At 41.7% G+C, this 17,506-nt stretch overlaps 1 protein-coding gene across 1 annotated transcript in view; it reads left to right on the forward strand.

Moving 5' to 3' along the window:
* Nucleotides 1–12,214, forward strand: part of sbk1 (SH3 domain binding kinase 1) — a 37,317-nt gene extending 25,103 nt beyond the window's left edge. Inside the window, exons 2-4 of the mRNA XM_061967631.2 lie at nt 2,380–2,624; nt 4,614–4,816; nt 7,310–12,214. Coding sequence (XP_061823615.1) covers nt 2,380–2,624; nt 4,614–4,816; nt 7,310–8,137 — 1,276 coding nt within the window. The 3' untranslated portion in view covers nt 8,138–12,214. The remainder of the gene's footprint in view (nt 1–2,379; nt 2,625–4,613; nt 4,817–7,309) is intronic.
* Nucleotides 12,215–17,506: the final 5,292 nt, after the last annotated feature.

The raw sequence follows: 17,506 nt of genomic DNA on the forward strand, positions 1-17,506 counted from the left end.
AAGTTGTTACTATTATCATTATTTGGTATCTCAGACAACTAATGATAATTATGTAAAACTTGAGAACATAAAAGAAAGACATGTATCAACCATAAAAATCTCCTACTAATCATACTAAATATAAATATTATCACTCTTAGTGATAATTTACTAGATAATTTTAGGACTGAAACAACTATATATGGTACTCAATATTTATTATTAGCAACAAAATAGAACTTGTAATTAATAAAAAACCTACGTGCCTCAATAACAGTTAAGAGATAAAATAAACAAAATAAAATGCTGTACACTTCCTGTCTCAGACTCTTTGGTGTTAATGTAATGTAATGTAATGTTATATGAGACGATGGTGCTTTGTGGCTGTTGACATGACCCCAGGATGCAGAAACGGAAGACAAAGTGAGGATAGGATGGTACAGTAATTTAATTAGGTAGGAGTCAGTAGAAAAAGTTGGAATCAACATATTACTGTGGCATACACAAAATAATGAACCAACAATGAAGGAGGAAACAAGTTGGAACTAAACAGAACTAATTAACAATGAGGAACATGTGTGCTGGCACGACAAGGAACAGAATGTAAGGGTGCTGCAAAACACAAAGACCAATTGAATATACCGTATTTTTCGGAGTATAAGTCGCACCGGAGTATAAGTCGCACCTGCCAAAAATGCATAATAAAGAAGGAAAAAAACATATATAAGTTGCACTGGAGCTCGGCCAAACTATGAAAAAAACTGCGACTTATAGTCCGAAAAATACGGTAATAGAATCCCTTCCCAGAAGTTACAAAACGTTGATTTTCCATTAAAACTGACTTAGAAACAATGTTGCAAAATAGTTCTATTGGTAAATTGGGACAACGTTGGTGTCTAACGTTGGATCCATGTTGTTGGTTGGGAAATTACCAAATTTCAATGGTCAAATCAACATCAGAACCCAACATTGATTACACATCGTCAAAAGACATGTTCCAAAGTTAAGTTTGAGTTGGTCAACGTCAGGACCTAATACAACAAGTTCTCAACGTTGTTTTAAAGTCTTGTGCCTGCTGGGCTTCTTGTCATTGCCATCGTGGTTAACAACAAAATGACTTACCATCCATCAGAGACTTACCATCACATTTAAGGAGACATAAAAACAGTCTCACGTTAATTTTGCCTCACCTTAACTTCAATGATTTACTAGACTTAGACAAACTTTATTGATCCACAAGGGAAATTGTTCCACACAGTAGCTCAGTTACAAATGATGGAAAGGGTAAGGACGGAAAGGATAATGCAGGTATAAAGTAGACTAAAAATGTACCATAGTAGCAATAGGAAATACAACATATGTGTAATATTTACATAATATATATACAGTACGGTATATAATATACTGATATATTATATCAATCAATCAATCAATCTTTATTTATATAGCCCTAAATCACAAGTGTCTCAAAGGGCTGCACAAGCCACAACGACATCCTCGGTACAAAGCCCACATACGGGCAAGGAAAAACTCACCCCAGTGGGACGTCGATGTGAATGACTATGAGAAACCTTGGAGAGGACCGCATATGTGGGTAACCCCCCCCCCTCTAGGGGAGACCGAAAGCAATGGATGTCGAGTGGGTCTGACATAATATTGTGAGAGTCCAGTCCATAGTGGATCCAACATAATAGTAAGAGTCCAGTCCATAGTGGGGCCAGCAGGACACCATCCCGAGCGGAGACGGGTCAGCAGCGTAGAGATGTTCCCAGCCGATGCACAGGCGAGCGGTCCACCCCGGGTCCCGACTCTGGACAGCCAGCACTTCATCCATGGCCACCGGACCTGTGCCCCCCCCCCCTCAAGGAAAAGGGGAGCAGAGGAGAAAAGAAAAGAAACGGCAGATCAACTGGTCTAACAGGGGGGCTATTTAAAGGCTAGAGTATACAAATGAGTTTTAAGATGGGACTTAAATGCTTCTATGATTATATAATATTATATTTTTATATAATATATACAATATATAAAAAATCCCAATTACCATGTACAATATTACAGTATATGTAACAGCTGCAGCAAAAAAAAGAAAAAAAAGGGCAGTATAAACTATCCACTTTAATACAAATTTACATTTTGAAGTTACCCATATCAGGAAGGACTTCCTGTTTCTTTAATTAAGTTTGTATATTTATTATAAAATTCAACAACCAGCTGCCATAGCAACAGGGTCAAATTCAAACTGCCCCATTAGACAAGAAAATAAGACATGAAAAAAGTTGACCTACTGGCGACTTGTCAAGTGAGGACATTTTTGCAACTGAATCTCTACTTTGCATTCACTATAAACCACCAAAATAAGCTTTTCAATGACCTCATACCTGTTTTTCCTTCCCTCGACAGTCTGCCGCACAGCGTTAAGGCCAGCCTGTCCCTTTCTCCAACTGGGCCAGGACGGGTGGGCAGCGGTGGTGGCTCTCCCACGTCCAAAACGGCCCCCTGCAGTGGAGGGGTGCCCGTGGAGGACATGCAAGCCCTGGCCATCACCTCACTCTCTGCAGCCGATGTAGCCAAACAGTTTGAGCACATCCGCGAGCTGGGCAAGGGCACCTATGGCAAAGTGGACCTGGTGGGTCACAGAACGCAGGGTGAGCGCATACGGCAACAATTTCTCATACTAATTAAAAGATTCAGAACAGAGACTCTCAAACTGCTACGCCAAATATTTGATTGATTATTTAAGTGCAGTGTTTTATTTTCCTATATTCAAACACAGTGTTACTGTTCAAACTGTGTAATGTTACAGTGGCCAAACATATCAAATGTACTTGCTTACTTCAATCAATCAATCAATCAATCAATCTTTATTTATATAGCCCTAAATCACAAGTGTCTCAAAGGGCTGCACAAGCCACAACGACATCCTCGGTACAAAGCCCACATACGGGCTTTGTACCCTGGTCTAACAGGGGGTCTATTTAAAGGCTAGAGTATACAAATGAGTTTTAAGATGGGACTTAAATGCTTCTACTGAGGTGGCATCTCTAATTGTTACCGGGAGGGCATTCCATAGTGCTGGAGCCCGAATAGAAAACGCTCTATAGCCCGCAGACTTTTTTTGGGCTCTGGGAATCACTAATAAGCCGGAGTTCTTTGAACGCAGATTTCTTGCCGGGACATATGGTACAATGCAATCGACAAGATAGGACGGAGCTAGACCGTGTAGTATTTTATACGTAAGTAGTAAAACCTTAAAGTCACATCTTAAGTGCACAGGAAGCCAGTGCAGGTGAGCCAGTATAGGCGTAATATGATCAAACTTTCTTGTTCTTGTCAAAAGTCTAGCAGCCGCATTTTGTACCAACTGTAATTTTTTAATGCTAGACATAGGGAGACCCGAAAATAATACGTTACAGTAGTCGAGACGAGACGTAACGAACGCATGAATAATGATCTCAGCGTCGCTAGTGGATAAAATAGAACAAATTTTAGCGATATTACGGAGATGGAAGAAGGCCGTTTTAGTAACACTCTTAATGTGTGATTCAAACGAGAGAGTTGGGTCGAAAATAATACCCAGATTCTTTACTGATTCGCCTTGTGTAATTGTTTGGTTGTCAAATGTTAAGGTGGTATTATTAAATAAATGTCGGTGTTTAGCAGGACCGATAATCAGCATTTCCGTTTTCTTGGCGTTGAGTTGCAAGAAGTTAGCGGACATCCATTGTTTAATTTCATTAAGACACGCCTCCAGCTGACTACAATCCGGCGTGTTGGTCAGCTTTAGGGGAATGTAGAGTTGGGTGTCATCAGCATAACAATGAAAGCTAACACCGTATTTGCGTATGATGTCGCCTAGCGGCAGCATGTAAATACTAAAGAGTGCAGGGCCAAGAACCGAACCCTGAGGAACTCCGCACGTTACCTTAACATAGTCCGAGGTCACATTATTATGGGAGATGCATTGCATCCTGTCAGTAAGATAAGAGTTAAACCACGACAAAGCTAAGTCTGACATACCAATACGTGTTTTGATACGCTCTAATAAAATATTATGATCGACGGTATCGAAAGCAGCGCTAAGATCAAGAAGCAGCAACATAGATGACGCATCAGAATCCATCGTTAGCAGTAGATCATTAGTCATTTTTGCGAGGGCTGTCTCCGTAGAGTGATTTGCCCTGAAACCGGATTGAAAAGGTTCACAGAGATTGTTAGACACTAAGTGTTCATTTAGCTGCTGTGCGACAATATACTTGGGGCGGTATAGCTCGGTTGGTAGAGTGGCTGTGCCAGCAACTTGAGGGTTCCAGGTTCGATCCCCGCTTCCGCCATCCTAGTCACTGCAGTTGTGTCCTTGGGCAAGACACTTTACCCACCGGCTCCCAGTGCCACCCACACTGGTTTAAATGTAACTTAGGTATTGGGTTTCACTATGTCAAAGCGCTCACTAGAGAAAAGCGCTATATAATTCACTTCACAATTGTTTTTAATGAATACGTATGCCTACTACAAGACTATATTTGAATGCTGGTTACTAGAGAGCCAAGTGTTTTTTCGAGGTGGTACTCGGTGAAAAAAGTTTGAGAACCACTGAGTTAGAATATTGACGTAGTCCGTTGTGTTTGCCCCGTCAGGTACCAAGATGGCGCTGAAATTTGTCACCAAAAACAAGACAAAGCTGAAGAGTTTCCTGCGGGAATTCAGTCTAACGGGCTCACTTAGTTCCAGTCCGTTTATCATCAAAGTCCTGGACGTGCTTTTCGAGACGGAGGACAGCTATGTATTTGGACAAGAGTATGCCCCCGCTGGGGACCTTTTCGACATCATTCCCCCACAGGTAATATCATCATCCCTGTCTCCACCAATCATTGTCTTGCCTGCGACAGAGCTGCTCCAATCATGTTGGAGACAGTACACTTTTAACAAGATCTCCTGGGGATGCAGCCTTTTTCTCGGTTCTGTTGCTATGTGAGCGCTCCTCACTTTGCTTTACAACTATTTCACTTGATGTGCTGGAAGAAGACTTCAAGGTTTTTCCTCATTAAAACGAGTGCCGTGAAACATGGACCAAAAATAACTATTTCACCTTTTGGAAAATAAATCTTGTTATGCTAGTAAATTTTATTCATTGATTGTTTTTAAGCCTCTGAGGCATGCATCGTTTAATCGCAGTTAAGTAACGCCATGATGACAAAGTCCTTTGGGTGTTAAACAGTTAAGAAGCTGAGTGTATAACACCATTTTGGATTCTTGTATTTTTAATTATTTTTTGCTCAAATCTCTCAGTTCTGAGTAAAATTAGCTAACATTTTATATTTAAAATTGTATTTTATTTGAACCCTTTCAATGTCCATTTGATCTAATTATGTCAGTTTTTCTATTTTGAAAAATTTGCACAAAATGAGTTAACCTACCGTATTTTCCGGACTATAAAGCGCACTTAAAATCATTTTTTTTTCTCAAAACTCGACAGTACACCTTATAACCCGATGCGCCTAATGTACGGAATAATACTGGTTTTGCTTACAGACCTCGAAGCAATTTTATTTGGTACATGGTGTAATGATAAGTGTGACCAGTAGATGGCAGTCAAACATAAGAGATACGTGTAGACTGCAATATGACTCAAGTAAACAACACCAACATTTTATATGTTCCATTGAAAATATAGAACATTACACATGGCGCTCAAAAATCTATCAAAATGTTTTAGTACGACTTTGGTAAGCTATGAAGCCGCACCGCTTGATGGATTGTCGGCGCATTAAACATACGAGTATTATTATGGAGTGTGTATAAGGTAAGACATATTATCTGGTGTTTTGTTTTGCAATATTATGCAAAAGCAACTTTTCTTACCTTCTGGTGCCTGCTGATCTGTATTTGGGATGTGCATAAATCCTGAAAAATTGTGCGTGTCCGGCTTTGTAGTCCGTACCGACAACTTAGTCGATAAGCTTCTTCTTTTTCTCTATCTTCTTGTTATGGGACATTCATCCTCTGTTGTTGCCATTTCTAATATAAAGTACTGTAAAGTTCTTACTTATATCTGTCAGTGAACTCCCCGTGAAAGCACTAAAACATACCGGTGTAGTGAGTTTACATTATTCACCCAAGAAACTTTAGTTATTAGAGAGTTCCGTTCAAACGTTTTTTTATGGGACACATTTCCGGCCTTGTTGTTGTTTCCGGATGAGGAGATGCTGCTCCGTTATTGATTTAAGTAAATTCTGAAAGTCATTAAAACAGTTATCGCCAACTTTTGACACTTCTTCCACTCCCGTCCTTGCACGCTACACCGCTACAACAAAGATGACGGGGGGAAGACGCTGCCGAAGGTGAGCCACGTAAATAAGACCGCCCACAAAACGGCGTATCCTGAAGCGACTGTCAGAAAGCGGCTTGAAGATGATCTGTAAAACATAATCAATGCAACATTTTGACCAAAGAACTACCATTCCATGTTATGTAGACCACAACGAAGTGTTTTCAATTCAGAAAATAACTTAAAATAATATGACTCATTTAATGTGCCCTATAATCTGGTGCGCCTTATAAGTCATCGAGCCCGGTCCTCATCTTCCTCAGTGTCGGAGTTGAGGGGAGTCGGGGTTGCCTCAGCCGGACTTTCTAAGCCTCGTTTACACTTTTCACTTTCGTTCTATGGTTCTGCGTTGTCTTCTTTGGCGGATCGTGATTTTCGTTCCGTTTTTCTTTTTCGGCTTTGGGGCTGTGCTTTGTGCAATTTGCTGTTTCTTTTCCATGACGAGGGTGAGTCCATAAAGCGCTAACTGACTTGACGATTTAGTGAGTGCGTTTGATGTAATGTGAATGATTTCATTGGTCCACTGGGACCAGTTCGGCACTTTCATTGGTCTGATGTGAAGCTTGGGAACTCAGAAAATTCATAACTTATCCGCAGCATTGTACAAAGCGCAGGGTTCAAGCTTCAAAGCGTAGGAAAGAAGTAGTGCTTTGTAGTCCGGAAATAAAGGTAGTTGCCATCTATCAAATTAAATAATCTCCAATACATTATAATATGGTGGTATGGGACTTAACTCCTTGATGTACTCTAAAAGTTTGGGGTCCCTTGCTCTATCCTTTCTTACTACCTCATTTACTCGCCCCTTAAAGGGATAGTACATAATTTCTGACTACCACTGCAATAGAGAGCAGTTGATTGTTTAGAGAGCGTTTTAAGTGGTTTGTAATTTTTGACTCTTATAACCAAAGCATGTTATTAAGACCCTGTTTTAATCTAAGAAATGTTATGTTTTCTTGATGTCATGTATTCTTTATCCGAGCGATCAATCCGTGTTCTTCTTCCCAGGTGGGCCTGCCAGAGGAAATGGTGAAACGCTGCATGCAACAACTTGGTTTGGCCCTGGATTTCATGCACAGTAAAAACTTGGTGCACCGCGACGTCAAGCCAGAAAACGTTCTGCTGTTCGACCGTGAGTGTCGCCGCATCAAGCTGGCCGACTTCGGCATGACCCGCCGAGTGGGCTCCCGCGTGAAAAGGGTGAGCGGCACCATTCCCTACACGGCGCCCGAGGTGTGCCGCGCCAGCCGCACCGAGGGCTTCCTGGTGACCACCAGTCTAGACGTGTGGGCTTTCGGCGTGCTGGTCTTCTGTATGCTGACGGGCAACTTCCCCTGGGAGGCGGCGCTCCCGGCCGACACGTTCTATGAGGAGTTCAGGCGCTGGCAGAAAGCGGGGTGCCCGGTGGGGACGTACCCGTCGCAGTGGCGCCGCTTCACCGACGACGCCCTGCGCATGTTCCAGAGGCTCCTCGCTGCCGAGCCAGAAAAGCGTTGCGGGGTCAAAGACGTCTTCTGTTTTGTCAAATACGAGCTGGTGAGTGAGCTCCGGCGCAGAGCGTCCTACCGGGCCAAGAGAGGCGAAAGGTCGAGCTCGGGGGTGTGCACCGGCAACTGCACCTCATCATCTTCTTCCTCCTCGCACGCCACCCACAACAGACAACCAGAGCCTTCCACGCCTCCTGGAAGCTCCCGCCTTCGCCCGGCACCTCTCAAACGGAGCGTTCTCTCCGATCCGTTGTCACCCAGAGAGGAGTCTGGACAGCACCAGTCTCCGGGCCGGGACAAGAACAAAAGCCAGATGGTCATGGCGACTGCCATTGAAATCTGTGTGTGACCACACTTGATGGCTTTTCACAGGGAAAGAAATGTGTGAAGGGACTCCTGGTAATGAAATCTGTGTGGGACCATACTTGATGGCCTTCCACAGTAATGGCGAGGTGTGAAGGGACTCCAGGTAATAAAGAGAAGCTCCGAATCAGTCACCATCAAGCAGGTTGGACCTGGACTGTCTATTTTAGGGCCACGGCCAAAGAAGGATGAAGATCTTCTGCAGACTTGAAAGCACATTCCTGACAAGCGTTTTATCAGTCGACACAACATGGTGGTGCTAAGATCACATGATACATGACCAGGACTCCTCCTCACAGGGGTGTCCAAAGTGCGGCCCGGGGTCCAATTTTTTTTCTTCTATTGCCACTGGACAGATTGTAAAATTAAAACATTCATTCATTGTTAGATATGTTCTTAGTAGTGCTGTTACACGATTCTTTTTTTTAAATTTACAGCACCTTTAAGTTTGGATTAATCATGATTAATCACATGTTTTACCCGCTAGCATAATTTCAATGAATTTACGAATGCATTTTAATTTAAAAAAGACCACAACATTTGGACACAAATGTATTGTTGCAAAAGATTATTATTCCTCTTCTATACATACATCCAATCTTTCAGAAGCTCAAGATTGGATCGGATTTCCATTCTTGGGGTGATGATTCGGTTCAGAATCGAGTCTCAATTTAACACTTAGACTTACACAAACTTTATTGATCCACAAGGGAAATTGTTCAACACAGTAGCTCAGTTACAAAGGATGGAAAGGGTAAGGTTGGAAAGGAAAATGCAGGTATAAAGTAGACTAAAGATGTACCATAGTAGCAATATAAAATATAACATATATGTGGCCTATATCAGTGGCCTAGTGGTTAGAGTGTCCGCCCTGAGATCGGTAGGTTGTGAGTTCAAACCCCGGCCGAGTCATACCAAAGACTATAAAAATGGGACCCATTACCTCCCTGCTTGGCACTCAGCATCAAGGGTTGGAATTGGGGGTTAAATCACCAAAATGATTCCCGGGCGCGGCCACCGCTGCTGCCCACTGCTCCCCTCACCTCCCAGGGGGTGATCAAGGGTGATGGGTCAAATGCAGAGAATAATCTCGCCACACCTAGTGTGTGTGTGACAATCATTGGTACTTTAACTTTAACTTTTTTAATATAAACATATTATATATACATTATATAATATATACTGATATATTATATTATTATATTATATTATATTTGTATATAATATATACAATATATAACAAATCCCAATTACCATGTACAATATTACAGGATATGTAACAGCTGCAGCAAAAAAAACAACAACACAATTCTTGATTCCAACCTATTCTCGCAATGTATTATTTGGCATACTTATTAATAGTAATAAAAACTTTTCAAACGAGGTTACAGGTTACGTAACTTCCTTTTACAGGTAAAATAACTTCCTTTTGGTTGCTGACGTATAAGCACAGCTTATGAGTATTTTTTTAAATTGATTCTTTAAAAAAAACAAAAACATTTTTTTATCGATTTTTTAAAATTTTGAATCTATTTGGAATCAGAATAAATAAGGGTAACACTTTAGTATGGGGAACATATTATAAGTAGCAAATACTTAATTTAGAGTTATTTGGACACTACTGAAACATATTCTAAGTAATGAAGACTTAATTTAGAGTTATTTGGTTAGGGTTAGGGTTATTTGGTTAGGGTTAACACTTTAGTATGGGGAACTTATTCACCATTAATTAGTTGCTTATTAACATGCAAATTAGGAACATATTTGTCAGGGTATATTGGTGACGAACCCCAAGATGCAGAGATGACGGCAGGCATTGAGCGAGAAAACATGATTTAATTTAACACTATCGCAAAAAAACAAACAAAAGGGTACAAACAAAAGGCGCGCACAAGGCGGAGAACAAACTTGGCTATGAACTAAAATAGCATAAAGGCTAACTGTCGACAAGAAACAAAAACACTTACCGTGACACGAAGGAACTATGACATGAGCAGAGTGAACAAAAGTAGACAGAGCTACAACGACAAGTATTATGATAGGTAGTAGTGACATCGACCATGACAATAATCCAGCACTGACTGGAGGGGAAGGCAGGTTTAAATAGCAGCTGGCTGATTGACACCAGGTGTGGCCAGGTGCCAATCAATCACAGCTAAGGGGACAGTACTCAGAGAGAACAACAGGAAACTGAACCAAAATAAGAGTGCTGACAGGAAATAAAACAAACACAGAGGAAAAACTAAAACTGAACCAAACTCTCAGGGACAAGCCTGACAATATTGGCTCTTAACTAGTCATTATTAAGTACTTATTAATGTTTCCCATACTAAAGTGTTACCTAAATGTAGTCATTATTAAGTACTTATTAATGTTCCCTATACTAAAGTGCTACCTAAATAAGATTATTTTATAGCATCCCCAATGATTAATGCAATATATTTTTGGAAATAATCGCATGATTTGCCTGCTCAGTGGCCTTGTGGTTAGAGTGTCCGCCCTGAGATCGGTAGGTCGTGAGTTCAAACCCCGGCCGAGTCATACCAAAGACTAGAAAAATGGAACCCATTACCTCTCTGCTTGGCACTCAGCATCAAGGGTTGGAATTGGAGGTTAAATCACCAAAATGATTCCCGGGCGCGGCCACCTCTCACCTCCCAGTGGGTGGAACAAGGGGATGGGTCAAATGCAGAGAGTAATTTCACCACACCGAGTGTGCGTGCGACTATCAGTGGTACTTTGATTTAAGTTTTTATTTCCGACAGCCCAAGTTATTACATATTACACTAATTCTCTTTGTCACCTATAACACAAAGCTAACGTGGATGTTTTGTCCAGCTTGCTTAGATAGTACACCAGTTTTCTTTTAGCATATTTAATGTACAAAATGTATGAAAGTGCCCCCCCCCGTTCAGCCAATTGACGGGCCCTGGCTGGACAAAAGTTTGGACACCCCTGATCAAAGACATCCGGTGCGTTCCCAACAAAAAAAGTAGCAGATCGTAAGGGACATGTTGTCATGTAGACTAAAAGACTCACCTCAGGACCCTCCAGTGGATCACTTCCTGTTTTGTTAGAATCCATTCCAGTAAATCTATTGTGTTGGACTGCTGGGACTGTACATTGTTACAGCACAATGTACAATGTTCTACTTGTGAGTGTGTGTGTTTCCAACACTGAAAAAGCACAAGATGTTTTTAAAGGGTACTCAATATTGTAGATAGATTTGGTATTTAAAAAAAAAAAGTGCTCTGTACTATCAGGTAGTTCGACGATGTAGCTGTATCTCTTTTGCTAAAATCAGGGGTTTTAGGTCACTTGTCAGGTCACTGCAATGTATGTAGCAACTCAACATGACATGGCAGAATGTACAGTATAGAGAATATTATTACAGCCTATGATGACGTTTCAATGCCGTAGCTGCTACGTTTCCTTCTACTTTGCTCTGTTTAGCTGAATTAGTGGTCATGAAGTGGCCAAATTGGTTGGTTGACAGACAGAATGAATCACTGTAGTATTAATGTTGGCGTTTATGTTGTAAAATGGTTCAGTGGTGCACTTTGGTACAATTTCTGGCACCACTGATCGGTACAGTTGAGGAGGCTTTTTAACAAAACAATTGATACCCTTTAAACGTGTACCGTAAATGGAAAGCTGTAGTATATGTTCTCATCAGCTAGTTAAAGGGGAACATTATCACAATTTCAGAAGGGTTAAAACCCATTAAAAATCAGTTCCCAGTGGCTTATTTTATTTTTCGAATTTTTTTTTCAAAATTTTACCCATCACGCAATATCCCTAAAAGAAGCTTCAAAGTGCCTGATTTTAACCATCGTTATATACACCCGTCCATTTTCCTGTGACGTCACACAGTGATGCCAATACAAACAAACATGGCGGATAGAACAGCAAGGTATAGCGACATTAGCTCGGATTTCAGCGGCTTAAGCGATTCAACAGATTACGCATGTATTGAAACGGATGGTTGTAGTGTGGAGGCAGGTAGCGAAAACGAAATTGAAGAAGAAACTGAAGCTATTGAGCCATATCGGTTTGAACCGTATGCAAGCGAAAACGACGAAAACGACACGACAGCCAGCGACACGGGAGAAAGCGAGGACGAATTCGGCGATCGCCTTCTAACCAACGATTGGTATGTGTTTGTTTGGCATTAAAGGAAACTAACAACTATGAACTAGGTTTACAGCATATGAAATACATTTGGCAACAACATGCACTTTGAGAGTGCAGACAGCCCATTTCAGGCGCACTAAGAACATATATTTTTCCACAATTTCAGCACTCAGGTTAACCATACCTAAATAGACACAAAATACTGCATTACACAAGACTACTCGAATGATTGAAAAAAATTAATGTTTTTAAGCTAAATTATTGGTAAACACAGTTTATGTATAATAATTTACGTAAAACCGCAAGTAATGAATAAAGTTTTCATCAATTAATATATTCTGTAGACATACCCTCATCCGCTCTCTTTTCCTGAAAGCTGATTTGTCCAGTTTTGGAGTTGATGTCAGCAGGCCAGGGAAGCTAGGGTCTTTATCGTTGGAAATGCATCTGCTTTGAGTGTCGCAGGATATCCACACATTCTTGCCATCTCTGTCGTAGCATAGCTTTCGTCGGTAAAGTGTGCGGAACAAACGACTGACCATTTCGTCGGCTTTCCCCACAACCTCGTATTTTGAACAAATTTCGTCCAATTTCTTGCTACTTTCGCATCTTTGGGCCACTGGTGCAACTTGAATCCGTCCCTGTCCGTGTTGTTACACCCTCCGACAACACACCGACGAAAGTGAGAAAACGGCGGATTGCTTCCCGATGTGACGTCACGTTGTGACGTCATCGCTCCGAGAGCGAATAATAGAAAGGCGTTTAATTCGCCAAAATTCACCCATTTAGAGTTCGGAAATCGGTTAAAAAAATATATGGTCTTTTTTCTGCAACATCAAGGTATATATTGACGCTTACATAGGTCTGGTGATAATGTTCCCCTTTAACTAGTTGTTAGTCTTGATGCTAGCAATAAATTCCAGTTGTTTGTCACAGTCTCTTTGGGGTTGGTTGTCACATTAATCACATGGCCTAAATATGTTTTTACTGTTCATGTTCCTAGCTTGTTTTGTCTTAAGGGGTCCTATTGTGCAAAACTCAATCAATCAATCAAAGTTTATTTATATAGCCCTAAATCACAAGTGTCTCAAAGGGCTGCACAAGCCACAACGACATCCTCAGATCCCACATCAGGGCAAGAAAAAACTCAACCAAGTGGGATACAATGAGAAACCTTGGAGGAGACCGACGGGGGGGACCGCCACACATTTCAACTTGTTCAAAAATGAAGTAGGAAGAAGCAGAGCTCATTTAATCATACCCCTTTTGTCCGTTTCACAGCGTTTACTCTCACATTTGTTCAGTTCGTGAACTGTAGAAATTGCAATGAAATGGAAAAGGGGTAGGAATAAGGAATAAGCTCTGATTTTCCCTACTCTTTTTTTTTTTTTTTTACATGTTTTAAAGAATGATGGGAAATATGTGACGTACCATATTGTAACTGTATGTATAGTGCAGGCCAAAAGTTTGGACACACCTTCTCATTCAATGCGTTTTCATTATTTTCATGACTATTTACATTGTAGATTGTCACTGAAGGCATCAAATCTATGAATAAACACATGTGGAGTTATGTACTGTATTTTTCAGATTATAAGTCGTAGTTTTTTTCATAGTTTGGCCGGGGGTGCGACTTACACTCTGGAGCGACTTATGTGTGAAATTATTAATACATTACCGTAAAATATCAAATAATATTATTTATCTAATTCACGGAAGAGACGAAGCAAATGTCAGCAATCGTCACACACACGTCAGCGGTCGTCACACACACGTCAACCAATAGAAATTATGCGGGGGCGGGTCATGGCAGAAGTGCATTGTGGGTCATGGCACAAGTGCATTGTGGGTCATGGGATGCTACCTGCTACTACGTCCGTAGCTATAAATATGGATCATTTCAACATTGGCGGTAACTTATAAAAACTGAGAAGGGATGAACAAAAATGGCACCGAAAAGGAAATCATATACTGCAGATTACTAGCTGGACGTAGTGAAATATGCAGCAGGGAACGGCAATTGAGCAAAAGAAAGAAATGACATACCAGAGGCGACACCGGGGAGGAAGATTTAATCGGATTTAGCGATCGGGAGTGACAGATTGTTTGGTAAACCTATAGCATGTTCTATATGTTATAGTTATTTGAATGACTCTTGCCATGATGTGTTGCGTTAACATACCAGGCACGTTCTCAGTTGGTTACTTATGCCTCATATAATGTACACTTATTCAGCCTGTTGTTCACTATTCTTTATTTATTTTATATTGCCTTTCAAATGTCTATTCTTGGTGTTGGATTTTATCAAATAAATTTCCCCCAAAAATGCGACGTATATATGTTTTTTTCCTTCTTTATTGTGCATATTCGGCCGGTGCGACATATACTCCGGAGCGACTTATAGTCCGAAAAATACGCTACTTAACAAAAAAATGGTGAAATAACTGAAAACACGTTTTATATTCTAGTTTATTCAAAATAGCCACCCTTTGCTCTGATTACTTTTTTCGCACACTCTTGGCATTCTCCTGATGAGCTTCAAATGGTTTTCACTTAACAGGTGTGCTTGGAGCTTATCGAGAGAATGCCAAGAGTGTGCACAGCAGTAAACGGAGCAACGGGTGGCTATTTTGAAGAAACTAGAATATAAAACATGTTATCAGTTATTTCACCTTTTTTTGTTAAGTACATAACTCCACATGTGTTCATTCATAGTTTTGATGTCTTCAGTGACAATCTACAATGTAAATAGTCATGAAATAAAGAAAACGTGTTAAATGAGAGGGTGTGTCCAAACTTTTGGCCTGTACTGTATGTTTGAAATAAATTAAAACCATAGCCATAACTGACCAAATCATCTGCTTTTTGCAGATGATTTGGTCCTGATGGCTTCATCTGGCCAGGATCTTCAGCTCTCACTGGATCGGTTCGCAGCTGAGTGTGAAGCGACTGGGATGAGAATCAGCACCTCCAAGTCCGAGTCCATGGTTCTCGCCCGGAAAAGGGTGGAGTGCCATCTCCGGGTTGGGGAGGAGATCTTGCCCCAAGTGGAGGAGTTCAAGTACCTCGGAGTCTTGTTCACGAGTGAGGGAAGAGTGGATCGTGAGATCGACAGGCGGATCGGTGCGGCGTCTTCAGTAATGCGGACGCTGTATCGATCCGTTGTGGTGAAGAAGGAGCTGAGCCGGAAGGCAAAGCTCTCAATTTACCGGTCGATCTGCGTTCCCATCCTCACCTATGGTCATGAGCTTTGGGTTATGACCGAAAGGACAAGATCACGGGTACAAGCGGCCGAAATGAGTTTCCTCCGCCGGGTGGCGGGGCTCTCCCTTAGAGATAGGGTGAGAAGCTCTGCCATCCGGGGGGAGCTCAAAGTAAAGCCGCTGCTCCTCCACATCGAGAGGAGCCAGATGAGGTGGCTCGGGCATCTGGTCAGGATGCCACCCGAGCGCCTCCCTAAGGAGGTGTTTAGGGCATGTCCGACCGGTAGGAGGCCACGAGGAAGACCCAGGACACGTTGGGAAGACTATGTCTCCCGGCTGGCCTGGGAACGCCTCGGGATTCCCCGGGAGGAGCTGGACGAAGTGGCTGGGGAGAGGGAAGTCTGGGCTTCCCTGCTTAGGCTGCTGCCCCCGCGACCCGACCTCGGATAAGCGGAAGAAGATGGATGGATGGATGGCATAGCCATAACGCAAACAATTGAAGTAATAGATTTGTACCTTTAAAATAAAAAAATTGCCATTAAAATAACGTTGTGACAACCAACCCCACAGTGTGTGTGTCAACCATCCCCGTGAAGGTGTGTCTCTGATAGAAGTTGATTCATCTGTTTGTTACAGAAAAGGGATAATCATTTCAAGATAGCACCTTATGCTTCAATTTCATGTGGGAATGAATATTGATCATGAGCAATTCACTCCACAGTAAAGGAGTGTAACAACCAACCATCCCTGTTCTCCCATCCTATTTTGGCACCCTGTTATTAAGAGTTCGGTAACAAGACAAGCTGCACTTTTAATGGGTTGACACTGAAGCGTCCCTTTTCTACAACATCGGAGAATAGGACTAACACGAAAGATGCAGATTCTCAAACAGTGTACCAATTTTTGGCAACCTCCCGTTGGGGCGCCAAACTGGAGGTGAGGGTCACCACACAATGCACCTTGTCGACCGAATAGACAATTTCACGAACAACACAAGAACAGAAATTGTTGTCAAACAAAGCGTACTTTGAGTGTAATTACTGAATTAACTGATTTGTACCCATTTTTGGCACCCCGATTTTGGGGTACGGTACCTAAAGGGCGGGGCTCGACAACAACGTCAACTTCAACAACCAGAATGGAGATGAAAGAAAACAACCAAATGATCTGATATGTACTCCTCCAATTTTGCAATGTGCAATCGTCAGAGCTTCCCGGTGGTCTAGAAGAAGCTCCTAAGCGTGTGCTAATATTGAATTCTAAAGCTACGCATGCACATAAGAAGCTATGCTGAATTTAAACGATCCTACAGTTCTTCCCTCAGCAGATCCCAGGTGTTTGCCGTCTGAAGAAATGACCTGCGTGTCAACAATTGTTGTCCCATTGATTGGAGCTTCAGCCTCCAAACAGTCACGCTTAATTACAAGAAGCACGGCGTAAATTTTACAGCCAGCGCTCGTTAGCATCAGTGTTCATGTTTTTTTTTTTTTTTTAATCTCATGTTTGTGTGTGCACGTAGGGCTGTTTTCACCATCCTCAGTCCCCCTCTTCTTTTTCTCGCCCCGACATCCCATCAGCTCTGTTGCTATAGCGACCGTGCCACACTGCTCCCCGAGTTGGGCTTCGGTCCTCTTCAAGACTAATTGCGCCCAAATTAAACAACTTGTCACGCTGGCGCCTCCCTTTAAGCCTTTTATCACATTTGCTCGACATATTTAAGTGGACAAGATTGTCAGAACTAAAGGTATATTATTTTGGTTCGCGCAAACAGAGAGCTAATTATTGGACTTTCCAGAGGCCAAAAAAAAAAGCACAAGTTCTGCTTTTCCCATGACATTTGCTGTAATAGATGCCATGCTTCAATTAACTTCCTGGAGCGAAGTAAATAAATGAAAAATGAAATAAAATACTGATGCAAAAGCAATGCGGTGAAGAATATCACTCCATTTGTACAATTATTGGCCTCCTTTCAGATAAATGCCTGCTTTGAATAAACTACTGGCCCTCTCTGCATTGGA

This window comes from Nerophis lumbriciformis, linkage group LG11 (genome assembly GCF_033978685.3).
Source record: "Nerophis lumbriciformis linkage group LG11, RoL_Nlum_v2.1, whole genome shotgun sequence".
NCBI classification, from domain to species: domain Eukaryota; kingdom Metazoa; phylum Chordata; class Actinopteri; order Syngnathiformes; family Syngnathidae; genus Nerophis; species Nerophis lumbriciformis.